Source organism: Anopheles moucheti, chromosome 3 (assembly GCF_943734755.1).
Source record: "Anopheles moucheti chromosome 3, idAnoMoucSN_F20_07, whole genome shotgun sequence".
In the NCBI taxonomy this organism is placed as follows: Eukaryota; Metazoa; Arthropoda; class Insecta; order Diptera; family Culicidae; genus Anopheles; species Anopheles moucheti.
In genome coordinates, this window is record NC_069141.1 from 792239 (window position 1) to 813572 (window position 21334).

The 21334-nt window shown below is 42.8% G+C and overlaps 3 protein-coding genes across 3 annotated transcripts in view; 1 reads left to right on the forward strand and 2 right to left on the reverse strand.

The window, feature by feature from the left end:
* Window positions 1-263: 263 nt before the first annotated feature.
* LOC128303148 (chromosome transmission fidelity protein 18 homolog) lies at window positions 264-14880 on the reverse strand. Its single transcript, XM_053040008.1, has 9 exons — window positions 14210-14880; window positions 13982-14150; window positions 13105-13910; window positions 12811-13030; window positions 9443-9814; window positions 6458-6633; window positions 5933-6365; window positions 692-752; window positions 264-402 (listed from the first exon to the last, which is right to left on the reverse strand). The coding sequence occupies exons 1-9, from the start codon at window positions 14878-14880 to the stop codon at window positions 302-304; spliced, it is 3009 nt and encodes a 1002-aa protein (XP_052895968.1). The 3' UTR covers window positions 264-301.
* LOC128303149 (cilia- and flagella-associated protein 206) lies at window positions 10516-12722 on the forward strand. The gene is made up of 5 exons (XM_053040009.1): window positions 10516-11176; window positions 11243-11604; window positions 11690-11947; window positions 12013-12167; window positions 12233-12722. The coding sequence occupies exons 1-5, from the start codon at window positions 10516-10518 to the stop codon at window positions 12720-12722; spliced, it is 1926 nt and encodes a 641-aa protein (XP_052895969.1).
* Window positions 14881-16753: 1873 nt separating the features above from the next.
* Window positions 16754-21334, reverse strand: part of LOC128301558 (frizzled-4) — a 35578-nt gene continuing 30997 nt past the window's right edge. The window contains exon 3 of the mRNA XM_053038108.1: window positions 16754-20088. Within this exon, the coding sequence (XP_052894068.1) occupies window positions 19358-20088 (731 nt within the window). The 3' untranslated portion in view covers window positions 16754-19357. The remainder of the gene's footprint in view (window positions 20089-21334) is intronic.

A 21334-nucleotide genomic window follows, 5' to 3' on the forward strand; every position in this document is an offset into this window, starting at 1 on the left:
TGTCCATAATCAGGTGGTGTATAGTAATATCATTTTAATCCAAATTAATTCTTAAACTGCAACTTTCTTATTTTTTTCAGAATACAAGGTTCAATATTTTTACTTATTAAATAATGAAAAGATAAGCTACCATTAGATATAAGCTTAACCAGAAGATATAGCTGTTTATTTTTAATTTACGTCCTTATATCTTTATAACATACAAATTGTTTAATCTATCCATCTGAACAAAAACACCCTGTACAATAACCGATTTAGATTACATTTAAATTGTTTTATTAAATTATTTAATTATTTAATTTCACATTAAGTCTTTTAATGTAACATCTTTACGTACTGCGTTGTTGTATCCTTCTTTGTATCGGTACCAAATAGGGCTTTTTACAATCGCGTCAGTTCCACCTACGGAAAGAAAACGGAACGCACAATATTTCTGTTTGTTAATCGCATTTTGTTTGGGCTCGATTCAAAACAATTGTTTCTAAAAGTGTGGATAAAGTAATGAAAATAATTCAACCATACCAACAGCAATAGGGAGTAGAAAAAAGTTGCAGCTTTTGACTTGTGAACTCGTGAAGAAAAAAAATATTAAAACCAATATTTGGCTTCGAGCAAACATTGGCCGTTCTATCTTGCAACCGAACGATCTCCAGACACATAAACAATTTGATTTGTCACACGTTCAACTTACCCTCCTTCACCGACAGCACCGTTTCCTTCGTGGAGAGTCGACCGAAAAAGTCCTTTGAAACCTGGGCAAATGCACAAAAAAGAGGAAAAGGATTGAGACAAATTTGCAGAGATTATAGCAAAGGTCAACGTTATACGAAAGCTAGCGGTGGGCGAACGATCCCAATATAAACAGTTTATATTTTCGAAGAAGAATAAAGTTAGACGACATGGGAGGATAAACATAAGAGGGGTGGATAAAAACCCCTCGGATCATCCTACTCGATTTACCAAACAAATAAACAATGACCGTCCATGGGTCAGTGGATTCCCACACCAGTGCAAGTTCTATTTCGATGCGATTTTTCTCCGGGGGATTGACGTAAGTTGCCGCAAATTGACATATAATTTGAACTTAAACAATATAAATGGTGCAATTCAATCGGAAAATATATGTTTACGTGCAATTGCTTCATGTTCGAGACATTCGAATGGAAACTTTGATTAAAAAAACGCTTCAGTATCGTAAAGTTCTGTGTGGCTTTAGGAAAATAAACTTTTTTCACATGCGAAATTTCAGTAACCAGGCACCAACCAACCGAGGATAAACCCATACAAGGTTAAATTTATGACTGAAAAGTGTTCCACCGAAGCAAATTTCTGTATTCATAGGAGCAAATTTCTCTTAGTGCAGAGAAACCTAAGTCTTAGAGAAAAAACTTAGTGCCCAGCATGAAATATAACTTCCACTGCATCAGATCATGCTCAGTGCACTAAATAAAGCGAGAAACCGATACACCATTTACCCCCAAAAGTCTCATTCATTCTAGCTGGTTTGGATTATAAGCTTCCTTCAGAATTCCCATCAGTTGCCACTTACGTCAATGCAATCCCGATCGTCTTGCAGTACCCGGGGCATCTACATCGTTAAGATACAATAAAAATAAATCAACTGAATTTCCCTTCGTTTGGGTTTCCGTTACTCGGAAAATTGTTTAACACACTGAATTACGTTCGAGCGAATATTTCGGCTCCAGTTGCGGTTCGCCGTTCGGTTGGGTTATTATGTGTCTCTCACTGAAGCGTTTGGCTAGATTCGAGGCTAACCTTCTCGTTTAGGTTGCACCTCCGCACCTTCTACCGTTCTTGCCCGCTAGTGTGTGCACATGTTGCGTGATTTGAGCGCGCTTTGTACGTTCGTACGGTTTGTTCCTTTCGCCATACAAAGCGAACCATCAACTTCCGGTAGGCTAGTGGATCTCGCAAAGCAACGGTACGGACCATCTTCCCCTGGAAGCCAGTCTTGCTAGGATACTCAAATAAAACGAGAACAAGCTAAACATAGCCCTGATAAACGGAAGTCCAGCAAGCAAGGAGGGATGATTACTTTTATTGCCCCTTTATGGTTCACCCCGCCACCGTCCGGGGCCATCTTTCTTCGGGGCTGATGGTACTGCATGATGCTAGTGAAGCTGTGAACCACCGTGAAGGAAATAAGGATAAGAAAAATTGCCTTTCCCACCTCCATAATCAACCGCACAGCTTTTACTCTAATGCATCTTCGCTCTCAATGCGACGGGTAAATCGGTTCGATTGAGTTGATGTTTATCTTTTGATTTCATAGCACTTAGGAACAGTTTTAAAAATTACCCTTCATCTAGCCAAATACTAATTCTAGATGATTTCGACACAAAAATTTTACACTTACAAGAGAACAATGAAGTCAAATATTTTCTTAAACTAATTCTCAATTTGATTATACAACTAAATACTAATAGGAAATGGTATAAATTATATGTTGAAGCTGCTATGCGGTGATAAGTTTATATAAAAATCAGTACCATTCTATCGTCCCTAACGCGTTCCAAATGATCCCGTACGAACGAGTTTCCGTTTATGTAATTACACGTATAAAGACATCCTTAACGATCCTGACACCATCCATAAATGGAACCTGACCACTCAGCCGGCCCGTACACTTCCGGTCGAAAGCAAACACATTCGCATTCGAAGCTATAAGAAGAGTAGGACTACGGAAAAAAAACTCCCATCCCAACGCGGACAGTACAAGATTTACGTTCTACGGACGTTGGTTCTTCTATTGCTTCGGTATTCCTTTCCATTCAGCATCTTGGACCCACACACCGTCCGTCCGTTCGGAATGATGTGATGCTTGGATTACGAAAGAAGCAAGTGCTACGCAAACTCACCGGGTGGCCACTAGAATCCTTGGCCGGTTCCATTCACCACCTAGTGGACAAAAAAACATTGCTAGAAGAAACGAAAACACAAACGGCGGGACATGAGGTTACAGGGGAATAATATAATATTCCCTATCTTCACGGAACAACGATTACGTTTGCGACCCACTGGCGCGACACGTACGCCGCGTCCATCCCTTTTCAGAACGGGGTGTTGCCAAAACGAGAAATTTGTTTTCCTGCCGTCCCATCCGCTTCGATCCGCTGCCCTGCTGGGGCAAATGATCTTATTTTTATTAAGCATTCAGCTAACGCAAATGTGCTTTTTTCGTACCACTGGCAGAAAAATACACACAAACACACATCAATTCTTCCGGTGCGGACGGTTTCTACGTCAGCGTGTACGGAAAACTCCACCCGAACACACAGATTGGGTCACTGGCAAATAATAAATCCTCTAATGGTATCCGGTTCGGTTGTCCCGCTGTGTAGTACTAGCAGCGCATGCAAACGAAGCACATTTCAAAGGGCAGGACCCAGAGGTAGGTGATTGAAGATGATGGCATCACCATGCTGGGCAGTAAATGATGTTATGCATTAGCCTTTATTATTGGTGATGGTGTTGCTACTGCTCTTACGATTGTTGATTAGGAAAAAAACGGACGAACAAGAAATGTTACACAGTTTCTATCGATAAATGATAAAATTCAGTCAAAAATGAATGATAATCAGTATTTTCACATGGCCTAAACGATCAATTACAATTTTGCTTATCACGGGTTGTGACGGATAACCCATCAGCGGATTCCATTCCGGATTCTAGTGACTCTTGCTATTATTTCGTCAAACATTCCGGAACAAAAAGTGTATTGTGTACAGTAGGTAATCTCCCACAAAAGTAAATTAATAATAATAAATTATACAAAAACCCTAACTCTAAACATCCTAAATTACCCAATAACTATAGTAAAGATCAATCCATGTAATTGCAGAATAAAAACAACTATATTCTAAACGAAAGAAAAACATGCTTTAGTCACGAAATTCGGCAAAATAAATGAAAAAAAACAGTAAAAAAATTTACGCCATGATAAAGCGTTTTCGAGGATACATGAACGAAAAAGGGGTAGCATCCGAAACGATGGAATGTATGCAATCAATCTGAATAATAAAAAAATACATCTCAAATTGATCCTTGATGGCATAACTCTAAATTACCCTCTCCAGCATCACCTCTGCGCCTTTTCCTTGACTACCACAACCATACGAGTAGTTCTTGGTTCTAGCCTATCGGAAGCAAAAATAAAGAAACGCTAGCAGGATCAAGTTCTGCTGCTTTCTTTGTGAAACCATCCACACAAACGCACACTGGCAACCCTTCCGAAACTTATCATCCAAACGAGCAGGAACCCAAAATGGACGACCAGACAAGGAGGTGGCAAATGTATCGAAAATTGTGTACAATTTTTCATTTTACCCTTGCCGCTCTGAAGCGTGTGCCTTCGGAGGCGCCATGTTTCTACGCTGGCGCTTATGTAGGCGAACGCGGATGACGGAACGTAATTCCTGCCCTGTTTGGGCTTCTTTCCATTTTCCACTCAAGGAAACGGGTACCAACAAGAACGGTTGATCGAAACCGTTCTCACTCGTGCAGCATCTCGAACGCAATGCATGTGACGATAAGGGGGTAGCAAGTAGTACATGGGAAAGGTATTATATTGAATGCTTTATTTTATTTATTTTGCTGCATCACACCCACAATCCCCTGTGTCCACAAACCTCCGCACACACACATACTTGCCATGGGTGAGTGGTTCGTTTTTATTTTTTGTTGTTGCCCCGACTGCAGCAGCCTCGGTGACGGCAAGGTATAGGAACATCGCATCCCACTGGGGTGTGTATCCGTTCATCCACTGATTCTGGATGAATATATTTTACGGGCACACCTTCTTGTCTTGGCATGCGCGTCCAAGGAAATTGATGCGAATTTCCAAGTATAAATTGGTCACAAAGTGTAGAAGAAAAGACTAAAGCGATGCCGTATATGAGGACTATTCAGGCTCCATTCGTTAGTTTAACTTATATTGGAAAATACTACTAAACAAGGTTTCTTCTTACCTTCCTTCTATGAAACCAATTTTTCCCTTCAATGTTTAAAACAAAATGTATCAATCCAGGATTGTGACAAAAACATACCGAATTCCAAAATATAGCTCAGGTATTGTTTATGCAACGATGGAAACTTTGATGAAATCATAAAAGAAAACAAATAAAAACACGCATAACAGCACGATACATCAGTGTTTCGAAATGCGATAGAATAATGAATCCATGCATGGAAATAGGATACGTAATACACGTGTTACGTACGTAGTCATAGGGTAGTTGCAATTGCGGGGAGTAGAGCGTTCCTTTTGTTATCGTCCTTCAATATACGAAAAGAATATTAGTTATCCTTTACTGTTAAAAACATGATCGATAAAACAATTTTTATAAACACAAGCTTTCGACTAGCGCACGTTATTAAGCGCTGTTCATAGCAAGAAGTGAGAAACAAGTATATTTATTTAACCATCATACCGAAAATGCCTCGAGGCAGTACGGCACATCTTTCAAACTCATCAATTTTATGATTCAAACGTAGATAAATTATTCCATTCAACAACGAACCTCATCAAACTTCCTTAAACAATCATTATAAGGTATTGTCCTACAGCAACTAAATTGCTCAAACGGCTTGATTTCAATTTCATTGTACTTGATCCATTGTACACAAGTACCGTTCCGTTCCGTGCGGCCGGATTTCTGCGGGAAACATTTGGCAATACGAACGAACCAACGCTCCAAAAGATTGATTGCACTCAATTTCCAATCATCTTTTCCATATAAATTGAACCAGGTAATAGATTTTATGGCGCTTTCTTTTGTTTGCACCTTTCGAAAAACACCACCAAAAGTATCGTTCGTCGCACCGTCGTCGTATGGATTGGCGCCGTTATCCCGATACCATGGTTTGTACGAGACATTTGAATGGTAATGCAACGAAATGGATTTTCACTTACCACCTGCTTCGTTTTCTGCACAATTTGCTTCGGTTTCAGTGTGCGCAGATGATTTGGTAGCTCGGGAAACGACTTTGAGGCTTCTTGGCCCTTCCTTGTCGCTGGTACCGTATTCTCTTTGTGCCCACCATTTGACACAACTTTGCCGGTGCTGGCTTTCGTGCCGCAGGAGCTTGTGCCAGTACGACCGTTCTTTCCGTTTTCCAACAGCTTCGGTTGTGCTCGGCGCATTTGCTCCAACTCAACTTCACGTGCGACGATCTGCTTGCCAAAATAGGTGGAGCCTTGGCCGGCAGTTCCACCGAACCTGCACAGCTGATCAAGGTCCGGATTCAGCTGGTACTGGTACGTTCCTTCGGGCGTCTTGAGTTGGATGTAGTTCAGCCCAAAATCAGCCATCACTTCCACCGTGTGTGTGAGATCAGTCTTTTCTCTGCAAATAAATAAGGAAAACAAATCAATGAGACATTTGCAAGCAATCGCGGGGATTTATTTTCTCGAACCTAAGGTTCCTAATCCACTTACTTGTGCGACAAAAGCTGCAGGGAAACGGAACGCAGTGACGGATTGATGACACGCTTCAGCATCGGTATCGTATCGATTAGAACTGTTGCACCTTCGCCGATTCCTTTCAAGTGAGCCGATAGTCCTTTCCGTAGTCCGGCTAGTATAAGCTTCGTGCTGGCTAGTTTTTGCGAGTGCTGAAACATATCAAATTACAATCATTTCCTAAGCGTTAGAAAAGGCCTGTGAAGCAATGTTACTCAGGGATCCGAAACACGCTCTCAAGTATGCAAAAAAGTAAACATAATTCATAATGAAAGATGGATCCCATCCGGGATCGAAAAATGAGAAAATCTAGTGTCCAACAAGTCGAAAGTACAATCAAAGGGGAGGGCAAAAAGAAAAATTACATAAATTTTCCAACACAATTTGGTTGATGCCTCCCCGATAGGAAGCCAATCCGATCGTACCCTTTTGTGCTGATAAGCCTAATAAAGGAACAAAAACATGCGAATGAAAGCGGAAATCTGTGAGAAAACAGTTCATCTCTTCGGGGCTTATTTTTAGTCTTGCTTGCCCGCTTCGTACATTTTTTACCTCCTCATTGTTCCACCGACCGAAGAAGGTGATAGCGCGATTCGAGAAACAAAAAATAAAGGGTAAATTAATATTGAATAATTAATAGAATCATTTCATGAAAAAACACTCGCAAAAACTTCATCCGCGAAAAGGTCTCTCTTTCTCCCTCTTTCTGGTCAAAGGCTCGGATAAATTTGTTTCCTCCATTTTGGGGCTCCTACACGTACATAAGCGCGGGCAAATAGGTTTCTTTTATTCCCGTCCCTGTATTGAGGCCGGGTAGCGTTCTTTTTTGTGATTTGTTTTTGTGTGTGACCATGTACTTATGCGCGTATATTTGCCTCTTCATCTACGCTCCTAATTTATCCGCACTCTGGCCGCTAACGAGCAGCCAGCGCCCCCGCTGAAGGGCCGTGATTCAAGTGGGAATTAATTTCCTTTTCATTAAAAAAACGAATATTTTAAACCAAAAAACACAACGTTAACAAACCATAAACGAAATTCTTCACAGTGATGGTGGCAAAGATGTGCATTCTCTTTTTTACCGGTCGCAAGGCTATGGTTCGTGCATTTCCGTAGGTATTATCTAAAAAAATGTCGACCGTGATGAAGTACTCTGCTCAAAAGGTGTGTACAGTAACAAACACGTCTCTTTTCAATACTCAAAGCGCAATCTTGTCTTGTTGACACCACCTTGTCTTGTGGAGCACGTGAGATTTTCTGCCCCCAAAAGCAAGACTCATTAGTGTAACAGGTTCTCCAAAAACAGTGGTAACACTGTGACACTGTGACAGCAGCAGTCCCAAAGGAATGGCAATAATGCGAGCTAAAAGGCGTTTGATGGATTTTTTCGGAAGAAATGTACATCCTTGTTACATGCTAGCGACAAATTTACTAGCTCAATTAAAACCGTGAGAGATAGTGGTAAAAGGTACCTAGGATATAAAGATGTAAAAACGTGGCCAGGGTACAGTGAGAGGGGAAAACCGCATTACCGCCGTTATTTACTTATCCACGTACGAAGGCTTAGGTTCTGGTTTTCTAATTATCTCTTCAACGGGAAAATGCTCGCCACAACGCCAATGGCCAATGGGTTTCAATGCACATAGCGAACCCTGTTACCACCACACATTCACTAACGCCGAAGCCATGTCGTTGCCGCTCTTGGAGCTATTCCGCCGTGTCAACATCGTCGCTTTTGAGGAGGAGTAACCTCTTCATCACACCATCCTCCCCCAGAACGGCTTCTCCTTTCCATCTCCCAATTCTCGACGATGGAACAAGCAAAAACCGATGATAGTAAGCAAGTACAAAAAGAATTATTTAAAATGGTGTAAATTATGTTTAAACTGTGTGTATTCTATTAAGCAGCATGTACGGTTCTATCCACAGCCGAACCTGGGTTGCATTCAGCCCGGGCGTATTTTTTCCTCTTTCAGCAAGCCTGCAGCCCAGGGAGTTCGTGCATGTATAAGTTCGTTCTCTTCAAGGCTCGAGGCCATGCTGCTTGCAAACGTGACGATGATGTGTGCACTCGAAATGAAAAGCTCAATCACGCCGTGACCGTAATAACGTCGATAGTATGGCTGCAGACGGGGTTCCACCCTTTGCTGTTGGGTGCAGACGGATGGAGCAATTCTTCAATTGACACCGTGACATTATCCTGTGGTTGAGCATGTGAGGCGAGAGCGTGTTTTCCCTCACGCCCTGGTTTGTTGCTCGTTAGCGTTTAACCATGTAAGGGGTTGTTGAGTTACACACTGTCCGAAAAGTATATTTACGAGCGGCCAAAATTGAAATATACGTTTACTGTTCAACGTTTAAGGCGAGGTACAGTGGATGAATCCTAATTACGGCCTGGGCTAACATATTTTATAACTTGTTCTATTATTTTGACGAAAAGCGTGATCAATTTGATCAGAGTTATTCATACCCTATTCCGTGTTTCTTTCTACATATTCTGTTGCCATACGGAATTAGAGATTCCTATTTAGATTGCATCCTTAGAGTAGGATCGCGCTCCTACTATCACGCGACGTTCGGTGGAAAATCTGAAGAGTAATTAATAAAACACCAGAACGCTTTGTCATTTATCCAGCCGAGCACCACGGACGGGAATGCAAGCAAGGAGCTATTTTAAGAGATACTTTTCAAATGTAACAACACAAAACAGGTACACAACGATGACGATGAAAAATTGTATCGCCTATTATGTCAAAGGAATCCTTGCATCCGATGAAGGAACCGATGTAATAGAAAGTATAATTTTATCTTGCTCCATATTTCATCAAGTGCATATCTAACTGCAACGCACTGCCGGAATGGTTACACAATGAGAGATCCAGTCCTTCAAAAGTCCACGAAATGAGTCCTTCCGAAAGAGTTCCCTCAACACTTAATCTTGCGACATCATTCACTCGCACTTACCTCGTAGCCCTTGGTGGGAAAATTGATTTTTGGCCAAGAAAGCGTTGCAAACAGATAGTGCCACATAACGAAAGCATAGGCCAGATATGGATAGATGGCGTAGTTCTGTAGCTGGTTTAGCGTCCGCTGTAACCGATCGTTGAAGCTAAACCATTCCGTTGCTTCTGCAACACCGCACATGTCCCCATCGGGCATTTTCTGATGCAGATAGTTTTCATAAACACCCTGCATTAGGCGCTCATAATCACCGGCCATGGTTACCACCTGGAGCACGGTAGACATTCGTGTCGAGGCTGACATATCGGTTAGCGTAACCATTTCCGTAACCGTTGCATTAAGGTCCACTGTGATCGTTTTCTTCGGACGTGTTATCTAAAAATAAAGAAGAACTAAATTAATAACCCAGTTAGCAACACCACAACTAACACTGTTGATCATTTTCTTCATCAAATTCACGATGTAATTCATTCGAACCAATTTTTCTTATCCCTGTGAACGTTTCCGTGTCGGAAGGAAATTTCGATAACCACGATTGAAGGGTAATAAATTTTGTGAAATCAATTATAATGACATAAACAAACCGAAGTCATCGTTAAGCATTATTTGCAACATTTTTCTTTTGTTTGCCGTCCTGAAGGGTGGAAACATACGCTTCGCCACTGATCGATATCCTACTTGAACGGTGAAGTACTTGTTGTACTTCTTATTAACTAGGGCATGGGTTTTATTGACATGTGCATCGGTTAACGACCTGTGACCATGTCACGCAACAGTCGAACATTCCATTCCATTCGTTATTATTAGCCTGTCAGCTGTTTTCAAACACGAACCCGTACGGTTTAAGTTGACGGTGCTCATGCTCGCTGTAAACAATATTCCATAGCAACACCTGGCGACATAGCAACGGTGGAATATATCATCATAACCATGCATAATTCCTTCGAAACCCCTAACCTTGGCTACCGATAAAACATTTGCTTCAGTGTGGAAAGTTCTGCAGGTCCGGCAACAACACGGAGCTTCTTTCGTAGCAGTGTCCAATTTCAGATTTTACACCTTTCAACTACTGAAAAATGTCTGCACTAATCAACGCCCCACGAGTGCGCCTTTTTGAACCGAATGCAGCTCTATCACCTCTGCTGCAGGAAATCCTTCGGAACTGTGAGCGTCGAAACATTCGATACGATCGGCCACTGGTCAACTTCATCATGAATCTGCTGAGCATGGATCCACAGTACGAACTGTTCATGGAAACGCTCAGTGCTGATCGGCGCAATCACGACGATTTCGTTGAAGCTTGCTGCAATCTGCTAGCCGACGATCGATCGCCAACGCTGATCACTCTCCGAATGCAGTGCTTTTTCCTGGATAATTTCTTCGACAAGGAAGAAATCGTGGAGAAACATGCACGCAATCTGCAAGCCAAAACGTTCGCCCTGACGAAGGAGATTATAGACAACGATGTCATCACGAAGGATGAACAGGACGAGGTGTTCAACAAGGTAATACTAGACATTGTCATGAACATGGGTTTGGGCAATCCGGACTGTAAGGACGTTATGGCCGAAACGATGCGTGCACTCAATTCGGTGATGTCGCGCAGTGATAAGGCGAAGTTTGTAACACTCGATCGGAAGGATCGACTGATGGCGTTGAAAGACATTCGGGAGATTGTAGCCGGTATCCGTATTTTCAACAAACACTCGGGAAATACGGCCAACGGGATGGCTGATTGTAAGTAAAGCGAGCTGCTAAGTGTGTTGAACCGTGTTAAACTATACCAATGCCATTCACTTCCAGTGCCAAAGATAATCGACCAATCACACGAATCAACGAAATCGATTCTTCAAATAACGCTCTGCGAAATCATGGACAAGGTGAATCTGCTGACAAGCGCTTTGAATGCAGCAATAGCGTATGATTTGCGCAACCGGTCCATTATAATACTGCTGCCTGAAAACATTACTGCGGACGATTTCGAAACCATCAAAGACTTGCTCGCCATGTACCGCCAGCACGAAGTGTATACGCGGAAGCTCATAGATGAGCTGGTCACCATCAAGTTGAGCATTGATGGCTGCAAGCAGGAGTACGAAGCGAAACTGTTGCGGATCCATGAAGCCGTCCAATATCGTACAGCCATTCCAACAGATCGGGTTTTTGTAAGTTTTTGATCGCATTTGATCAGTTCTCCAGACTGTAAGGTGTTTTTACTAACACGGTTTAATTGAAACGGTTTCTTTTCAGCCGAAATTTTCCGAGCTAACACGCGTTTGGTTGCAGTTTCAAAATTTCATATTTCTCCTGTCGGAAATGAATCAAATTAGTAACACACTGACAAGTCTCACTGAGCGATGCGCGAGTTTTGATGACCTTGCCTATCGTTTGCTAGGTGAAAGCCAGATACAAACCGATGTGGATCGGTTAAACAAAGTCAGCTCGAAGCGATTCATTTTGCCCGATCCTCTCAACTGTGAAATTGTTCCGTATGAGGAAAATATGCAGGCAAGTGAAAATGTGGGTTCTTAGTGGTATAGTGCAGTGTGTAGTATTCAACTGTTTGTTCACAGATCCAACTGCTCAAGTTCTGCTTATGGCATTTAGCCGAAGGCAAGGGTTTGCTTATGCCTGGAAGCACCGAACTCGGGGTGTGTCGTGTGCAGAAAGAACATTATCTCTTTAACATTCCCGAACCGATATCGTTTTTCGACGAGGATCCAAATAAGTATAGTTTATCAAATGGAAATAACCACATCACGATTATGACATGTAGTGATTCACCTCTTACAGATACTTCTTCAAAATAGTGGAAACAGCAAGGAAGAAAATTCAACTCATTTGTCTTTTAAACATACATGACAAACTACAGTCCTCATACAACGCGCCTCGTAGCGAAGGCTTTCAGATGAAGATAACGACTACCTGTGATCAGGAGGTACAAACCGATCTTCATCCCGTACCGTCCAACATTGACCGAGAGTATCGCTGGAACGTTTGGGATTATCGGCGTGAGGCAATCCGATTGGCGAACATTCGCACCAAACAAACGACTTCCGTTCAGACGCTAGAGTCGAGTCGTGCCATCTCAAAGTCCACGCAAATCTATCTCGGTAAGCCACAAACCACACAGACTCGCGTCAGTCGCAGTACGGAAACGGAACAACGACGTCAAACGGGCTTGAAGGTAATCGAACCATCAGCACCATCTCCTTTGAAGGTGTATGCACTTACACTAGCTCAGACAAGTCGTTCCGCTTTTAACAAGAATGGAGAGCGTTAGAAGCGTGGGCTGGTTTCAAATCTTACAAAATAGTCAATAGTAGAAAAACATTTTCGATCTTAAATCGTTAATCAATTCTACTGCATACCTGAAATATTGATGACCATATGCTGAACAGTCCTTTATGGCGATCCTTCTGGCCAACGTTACACTTGAGCACGTCCGTGAGCCGGATCGGTTTCTTCGCACAAGCAAAGAACTGCAACATCGAAAGACATGCCCGCACATCGTTCCCAGTCTTTTCCGCCAGTGCCAGCATCGACGTAAGATCCGTTGTGATATGTTCCTTTTTCGCGATCACAAGTAACCTACGGCAAACCAAGTACAAAGTCAATTAAAAATGTTCAACTGTAAAGGATCGATTGTAAGCTTTGTTGCCTACCGGTCAGCAAGCCTGGCACATTCTGTTGGTGGAAAGTTGACCACATATGCTGCCTGTCGCAGCTGCCGCAGTGCTGGTGCATACATATCGTTGCAAATGCAGATGATTGGTCGCTTCAGGACAGACTTATCGCGACCCGCTTTGTTTGGCTTCTTAGGACCGCTGGCTTTCGGTGTCCCATTGCTACCGGCGATAAATCGCAGCAGAAACTCAATCGCTGCCACTGGTGCACCGTCGATTTCATCCAGAACAATACAGTTTGGTCGGTTTTCTTCGTTCAGCACTGATTTCATTTGCGTGCCGTTTTCTAGCACTAACCGGAACGCATCCGGGCTACGATCATCAGACGCATTTACCTCCCTAATGGCATAACCCGCATGACGAGCAATCGTGTGTGCGAGAGTTGTTTTTCCCAAACCGGGAGGTCCACAAAGTAAGGCGATCTTCTGTATCGGACACCCATGCTCATCCAAATCCGTGTTGAGCGTTGAGCGAACTTTACGAGCTCCTTTAACCCATCCACCGTTCGATTCGAAACGACCCGTTTTTTTGTTGAAGCTGCTAAACTGTACTTTAGTGTCTTTTACTTTTTTTACCGGCTCCCGACCAAATACCGCTTTATCCCACAGTTTTAGCCACTGGAGGAGGTTTCGGTTCGTAGTTTCGTCGGAAAGCAGATCAATGTACCGTCTGGGACGATATTTCTCTACCCAGAGCACATTGCTTTCGCTTGGTATAATAATTTCCTCCATCTCAGGTGCTTGCGATGTAATGGCATTGACCGGCTCCGTTAATCGTTTGGCGACCTTAAAGAAATACAGTAAAATACACATTAATTATGTAGCTCATACAGACCATAATCATAATCTAAACATACTATCTCATTTGCCTCTTGCCATATCCGTTCCTTCTCAGCTCCCAGCAAACCATTGTAACCGCCCCTAGAGCAATTGATCTCATCGATTTGATTCTTTTCAAAATCCTCCGAATGAAACCGAACGTACACGCACGTTTTGTCATCCCTCTTTACCGTCATTGATGGCCATCTGGAATTGCAAATGATTAATAATTACATTCTCCTTAGCCCCCCTACAAACGAACGTACCTCGGAGGTTCGAGTGAAATATTATCCATCCTAAACCGATGTAACGCTTCGGCCCGCGATATTAGCGACGGTTTGGATGGATTTGCCACCGCATTGTACCGCTTTCGTGCTTCCAAAATTCGTTCAATCAATTCCATGTCCTGCTCTTCTTCGGTTTTTGTCTTCTTCTGCGAAGAATAGATATACTGCTCGTACGGTTCCTCTTCGATATCCCGAATGTCGCCAAACAGAGCTTCAAGCCGACGTTTGCGTGGATTAGCATCCATTTGTTGCAATGTTTCAAGAGCGTTTGCATTGGTAGTTGAACCAGGAAAGGGTGTTGATGCTGCAAGGCCATATTTGCCAGCGCCGTTACCCGCTATACGGGACGACGGACCAGGTGTATCGAACAGTCGTTTATGAGCGGTACTACTGCCACGAGTGATAATGGACAACGCTGGACTAGCTAGCGGACTTTCATCGATAGTTGTCAACGAACCCGGGGTTTGATAGTTGGAGCAGGAACTTAAAGCTCTTGGGCCAACGCTAACGTTGCCATTGGAGGGCGTACTTGGCACAGAAGGACCAATACGCATTCCCGGTGGTGGATCAGCATCCACTTCTTCCATTGCTTCGAGGTCATCTCCGTACACCAGCTCGAACTCTTCCTCCTCCGTCGGATATTGATTCATCGTACGATCGCGATATAATACACAAGCGCTAAAACACAATACAAAAAGTGCACAAATGAACGCAACGATTGGAAACCGCTGCTTAACAACAATTTTCCACTCACAAAATAAATGTAATCAAAACAGTTCGGTTTGACGTTTCATTTTTGGCGCCATTGCACAGTGGGATAACCCATTCCAAAACAGGCCTTTAGCATTTATGGAAATCATTTTTATGTGTATAATAAAGCATCATTTACCCTGAATTGCGATCAGAAAAATTCACATAATTCCTAATACAGTTTGCGAAAGTTTGTACACAGCACGAAGAGTAATAAAAACATAGAATAAATCAACCCAACAAACAATTCGACGATTTTTTAAGCGTTGTCCGAGCCTTTTTGGTCGAATCAAGCGTCGTTTGGTTCTGCGCGCTGCTAAATCAGCAAGATTGGTTCCGAATCTTGGCTAAATTTGCGTCAAAGGTTTGAGTCTTTGATTTCCTCCCGCACGAAAAGATCGAATTGGTGCGATCTATTGTTCTTCTTCATCTTTTTCCATGGCTTGTTTGCATTTTGTCTGCGGTGATTACCGCTTTGACAGATTGGATGAAGTAGAAATGTAAACAAAGCCTGACCTGTGATTAAAGAGCATCTCCTCTGCTAAAAGTAATCCTTTTAGTTAAATCTGTGCAACAATCTTTAGCTAGTGATAAAATATTCGATCTGTATTGTTTCTGAATACTGTGGTAAGTAAATAACGTGTACATGTCGTACAATACTTGTGCCAATATTGTTTCTTTGAGAACAGTGTTCTGTTTGGATCATCCGGTACTAGGTGCAACATGGAATCCAAAAGAAGCCGTGCGACTGCTTCGGTGTACAAGAGCCACAATAATAGATCTGCTCTTCATCTGGATCATAACAATTATATGAAGAATGTGTTGGAAGGACATTGCGACACGGCCAAACACAGGATACGGTGGGTGATATCAACATTCGTTACAACTTGCCCATTAATTAAGGACATATTTTTCCAGACAACGCGCAACGATGGTTTTGTTGTTTTCTTCAGCCGTGCGCCATTATGGTTCAAGTGCATTATGGTTCAAAGAAGGGTGACCGGATAGCGGATTCAAAAGATACAATACTACATATATCTACATCGGAGATTAATACCACAATATATGGAGCAGCGAATAATTTAATAATAGCAGACCAAATGCTAAAGATACTTTTATGTTGTAGGTAGCATCATATAATAAAATAAATATTATTTTTACAAATATTTTGCATCTATAAATCTTTTCCTAAATATTGTTTACTGCAATGCACAATAGATGGCGCTTTCGTAAAACGTCCCGCTCGATTTTCATCGAAAAGGCTCGAACGCGTCTTCCTTGCGAGCTCGAACAATGGCTCGAACGACGCTCGAACCGGACCTGTTCGAGCCTCGAACCAGTTCGAATTGTTTGTTGGGAAGTTCCATTGTGCATTTCATGCGATGTTTTCCCAGCCATCAATCTGTTATACTGCCACCTGACGGCAAAACAATGAACTACTGGTTCAAAAATTATGCGCTAACCCAAAGAGAACGTTAGAATTATTTTAAACCGTAGTAGCTCTCACGGGTTTGATAGTATGCAAAGCAAAAGGGATGAGCAAATTTATTTCACGCCTGCAGATGCCATCTCTTGAAAAACATGCTCTCCTGGTATCGGAAATCCGAAAATAGCTAATTTGTATGGAATTTCGTACCAGCCGACGGAAAGTTTTAGCGAGCTGAAGGATGCTTTCCGTTTCATCCATCTTCCTTACATTAGCGATTCGCTAGTTAAATCATGTATCACTCAAGTACACGATAGATAAGCTTTCATACAGTTTTATTACGATAGTAAATTTCTTAAGCTTGACTTTTTACATACACAAATACGTATCGTACATCTAACACTTCTTTCTTCAACTTACAAACGAATTAGTATGATTGCAAACGCTACAGGCTAACATTGTACAGGCACAGACTACCGTCACGTTTCTAACACTGTCAGCATTTCATTAACTTTATTCAGTACTGTTCTCAACACACTCCAAGGCTTCTTTTACGTTTTGTATCGTTCTTACCGGATTCTCTGTTAACCCGGATTGAATGATATGCTACTCTGGAGTTTGAGACAACTAGATAAACACCGTGGACGTAGTACCCGCGGAATCCTTGCATTTTTACGAACAAAATCGCAATGGCACAGGGCACCATGCATTGTCCCTGCGTTGGGACAGTGCAAGGTGCGGGAAAGCCTTACAACTACACGAAACAATGAAAAACCAAGGGATTCTACATAGTCAACTGCCGCTAATAAATATTTCAATCTCGTTACGAGACGATACCACTTAGGCGTTGTTCTTCTTTGCCAAACCTGTTCATGTTCTTCACACAATCCTTAAATACTATTATTTGTTTTTGCGAAATAAACGACGCTCACGTTTGTGGCAATTCGTTAAAGTTTGTATCGAAAGCAAGCATTTGCACACCCAGACAAAAATCTGACTACCTGTCTGTTAAACGGCATCTTATAAGATAACTCTTTAGAATAACCCCTCCTTTGCAAGCTTGGCTTAAATACCTTCGACTCATTTTAAATAGAATTGGGAACAAAAAAAAACAACACTCTGGTTATGCTCATAGCCACACATTATCATCGGCTGTTCGTTATCGAAAATGACCACCGAAAATTGATTTTCTTCCCTCTGCTTTTATCTTCCGCAAAACCAAAAAAAAAACTATCACACTTTCACACGTAAGCATTTCCTGTGGTCGAAAGTGCATTCTCGGTTTGCAGCTCATTGCCTGATCTTGTTTTCTTTAATCCTTTTCTCATATTCTCAATTGAAAGGACGTTTTTACGAACGCTAAATGTTCGCCGGAGCATTTTTTTTAAGGAGCAAAGAAACAAAAACAGACTAACGGCTTCACCACACTTCAGCACCTCGTAAAGAACAGTTTTCACGATCATGTTACCGTCACCGTGGTGATCGAATTGCTTCCAAACAAATGGCTTCTTGTTTTATGTTGTTATTTTTATACGGTAAGACAAAACTCCCCAATAAAAAAACAACACAACTTAAACATACAGGCACACACACACGAGAATGTAAGCAAACCGAGCCAGAAAACTGGATTCGCATTGAAGGTTGCATAAATCGGCGAAAGGGTGTTTGCGTCTGTCGGAGCATGTTCCAAAACATGCGACGCAGCATAAGTGGGGAAAAAATCCAATCAAAAATCGATTGCATTTTTGCGAGCAAAACCATCATCAACGCACCAAACTGGTAACCGACCGCGCACATGGTGCTAAAAGCAAAGTGCCCACAACCGCCAAATACACCCGAAACCATCACCGTATGATCGACGATGTTGACGCCACGATCGCGACGAAGAGAAAATTGCCACAAAACACTAAATTATTATCGCCCTGCACTTGCCGTTTTCCGTATGCACCACGGGACACGACACGGGCACCGTACGGCGCAAAGAAAAGCAAAGAAAAACGACACACACAGGCACAGAGTGTTCACGTGCCGGCGTGCACAAAACTTGTTTTGCATTCAGGAGGCATGCTATTTCCCGCGGGCATCATATTTTGGCGAACCATTAACCAAAACGACACCGTTGAGCAAGCCGTTGCGGAGTTTCGAACGCTGCAACTGCTTTTTGTTATTTACCGGAGCCGAAAAGATGTGTGCAACTTGCCCGTCTGGCGACTTGGGTGCAAAAGTTACCAACAAACGACCAACCCTCGAGTGATTATCCTGTGGTACATCTTTTGCTTAACATGAAATTTATTTCATGAACCTTAAAATGAACCGCAAATCAAGGATGACGCTGGAATTGGTGGGGCGTGAGGATGCGTTCGTTGAGCGTTAACATCCAACCTACTAAATTACAGCAGACATAAAAGAATGCAACCTGGACATTGTACAAACGCTCATCACATGATCGTAAAGTGTGACCGATATGCAAAAGGGTCCAACAAGACCCTCGGTCTCGTGTACGTTCTAGACTGCATCACTACGTTAAACGTTTCTCATTTCGCAAAAACGACACTAAAATGATCGTGTGATCATTTCCGTTTTTCTTTGTGTACTACGCTAAACGCTAGCAGGCTTGGTTTCTTTTAAGTAATTTCAAGCAGGCAATTACTTCATTTACTATTTCGTAAGGTTTTCCCTAGCGTCTTCGTCTCTTTACGCGGTTTACTGGTAATACTTTCTACTACTACTACTCTCTTCTTTACAGTTACGCCCTCCCAGTGTTTTGCTTTATTCGTTTGAAGCCAAATCCTGTACCGAAGGTGGAGGTTTAGCATTTTTAATAATTTAATAGTTTAATATTAATATCACAACTTTACACACCCATCTTTTTCCCGTCTCTGTCACCATGGCGTGTTTATAAAGGTTCTTTTTTCTTCCTCTCCTATCATCTTTTCCATTTCTACACCACCTCACAGAACTGTCTCGTTGCCGGTAAGACTGATCGTTTGCGTTGACATTTTGTAGCTGCGTGGTTTTCGGTTGATGTGCGAATGGGAAGGATACTTTCGTGCGTGCCGTACCGATGGTAGCTTCCCGATCGACACCGATACGAGCGAGTTCTGGGGACAAACGGTCTGGTACGAAGCCGTCGAGTAGGTGGAAGGTGCTCCCGCAAACCCACCCAGCTTCGGACCGACCGGCTGCTTGTAGACGGACCCGGCTGACAATTTACCCGCACCACCCCGTCCACCGACACCCACATTGCCGCCGACACCTCCACTTCCAGTACCATCACCACCGCGGCACAGGCCCACGATTCGGGGCCCAACAGCCCAGGCCGACGCGAGCACTCCCACCAGCAGCTCAATGAAGGCACGCAACAAGAACGGCCACAGCGGTGCCCGTGGCGGCAGTACCGAGTCCTGGGACGGATGTGGTAGGTGCAGCCAGTTTTCCCGGCACGCGTACTCGTAGAACATCAGCATCAACAGGGCCGCACTCGGGACGGTGTAGATAAACAGGAACTTGCCCATACCGTGTATGTGGACGGGCAGGTTATGTACTAGGGGTGGTGCAGCCGAACGCTTCCGCAGGTAGGCGGTGAAAAGGTACCCCGAACCAATCACCCAGCTCGACAGCAGTGGCACAATCACGAACGTTAGCAGTGCTTTGTCGGATTGGTTTCCGATGAAACAGGATCCTAAAATGGGAAAGCATGGTAAATGGAAAAATTAAAACTTGTGCTGCTGGAAAAGCTTCTTAAAGTGTTATCTTAGGCTTTCCCATTTCGCAATCAATACACCCCGACCAGCGGCACAATAAATAAATAAAAACGTGGTCTATCTCCTGTCATCGCCTTGCTTAATAGGATGGGAGGTTTTCTAATCCGCTTTCACCTTCTGTGATTTAAACGGTCTACCACACCACGGTTTTCCACAATTCGCCCTACGGAACTACGGTTTGCAATCGTAGATTTATACTTGTTAATTCGTGCAACATTTAGAGATAAATACTACGCCCCGCTGGAAACGAAAACTCCCCGCCGTGAAGCATATTAAGTATCGCTTTTCCTTCCAGTGGAACCATCACGCCGAATGAGGAAAAATTTAACCCATCGATTAGCGAAGTGAGAGAAAAGTGGCACAGATCTAGCAGGCGAGCAGGCCGCAACAGAGAGCGAAGGAAAAGGAAATGCTGAAAATGCTTAGCTCATGTCTGCTGCCGTGAATTAATTATCCAAACAAAATCAAACAATAAATTACGGAATAATAAATAAACATCAGGTCACGGCTTTGCCGACGCGTACGGTGAAAGGCTACGTCCTATGTGAGGTGCATTTTCCGAACGAGATCTCGCAAGAATACCCGAGATGAAGGAAGAGATGCGTGCGATGTGTAAATTAAGTAATCGCTAGATGAATTGCTGATCTAATAATATTCTTCTGACTATAAAAAATATATTTCATAATTATAAATGTTAATTTTGCGCTTAGAGGGCATCTACTGCACATCCCGCTAAAGATCTGTAAAGCATAAGTATACTACATATTTCGTTTAATAATTTTTAACTTTATTCAGACACCTTTGTTATAGTTATGGCTTTAGCTTATCAAAGTGTCAGCTAGAATCATATACGTCGTTCGTACACAAACAGCTTCTGGTTGTTTCATTGGAAAATAAAATCATCTGTCAGCCCTAGTTGGATGCTATCGTGGCGGCTGATCAAGACCCGTCCAATGCTCGTTAACTGCCGCCACTATCTTCTCCATCTGCGTCGGAGACGGTTCCAAAGTCTTTCCTCTTTCAACCTAACCCGATCTCGAAATGTCGAGGTTGGAAATCGTTCCTTCACACATCGTGGTAATCGATGGATTACGTGCGTGCTTGCGCACGAAACGGAAGGCAAACAGATCATCAAACACACGTGGCTCACGCGGCGAACCGCTA

Coding starts and splice junctions, on each gene's coding strand:
- LOC128303149 (XM_053040009.1), top strand. CDS start 10,516: ATGTCTGCACTAATCAACGCCCCACGAGTGCGCCTTTTTGAACCGAAT. Junction 11,177..11,242: donor GGCCAACGGGATGGCTGATT/GTAAGTAAAGCG, acceptor ATTCACTTCCAG/TGCCAAAGATAATCGACCAA. Junction 11,605..11,689: donor TTCCAACAGATCGGGTTTTT/GTAAGTTTTTGA, acceptor GTTTCTTTTCAG/CCGAAATTTTCCGAGCTAAC.
- LOC128303148 (XM_053040008.1), bottom strand. CDS start 14,880: ATGAATCAATATCCGACGGAGGAGGAAGAGTTCGAGCTGGTGTACGGA. Junction 13,031..13,104: donor TGTGCCAGGCTTGCTGACCG/GTAGGCAACAAA, acceptor GGTTTGCCGTAG/GTTACTTGTGATCGCGAAAA. Junction 6,366..6,457: donor CTGCAGCTTTTGTCGCACAA/GTAAGTGGATTA, acceptor ATTTATTTGCAG/AGAAAAGACTGATCTCACAC.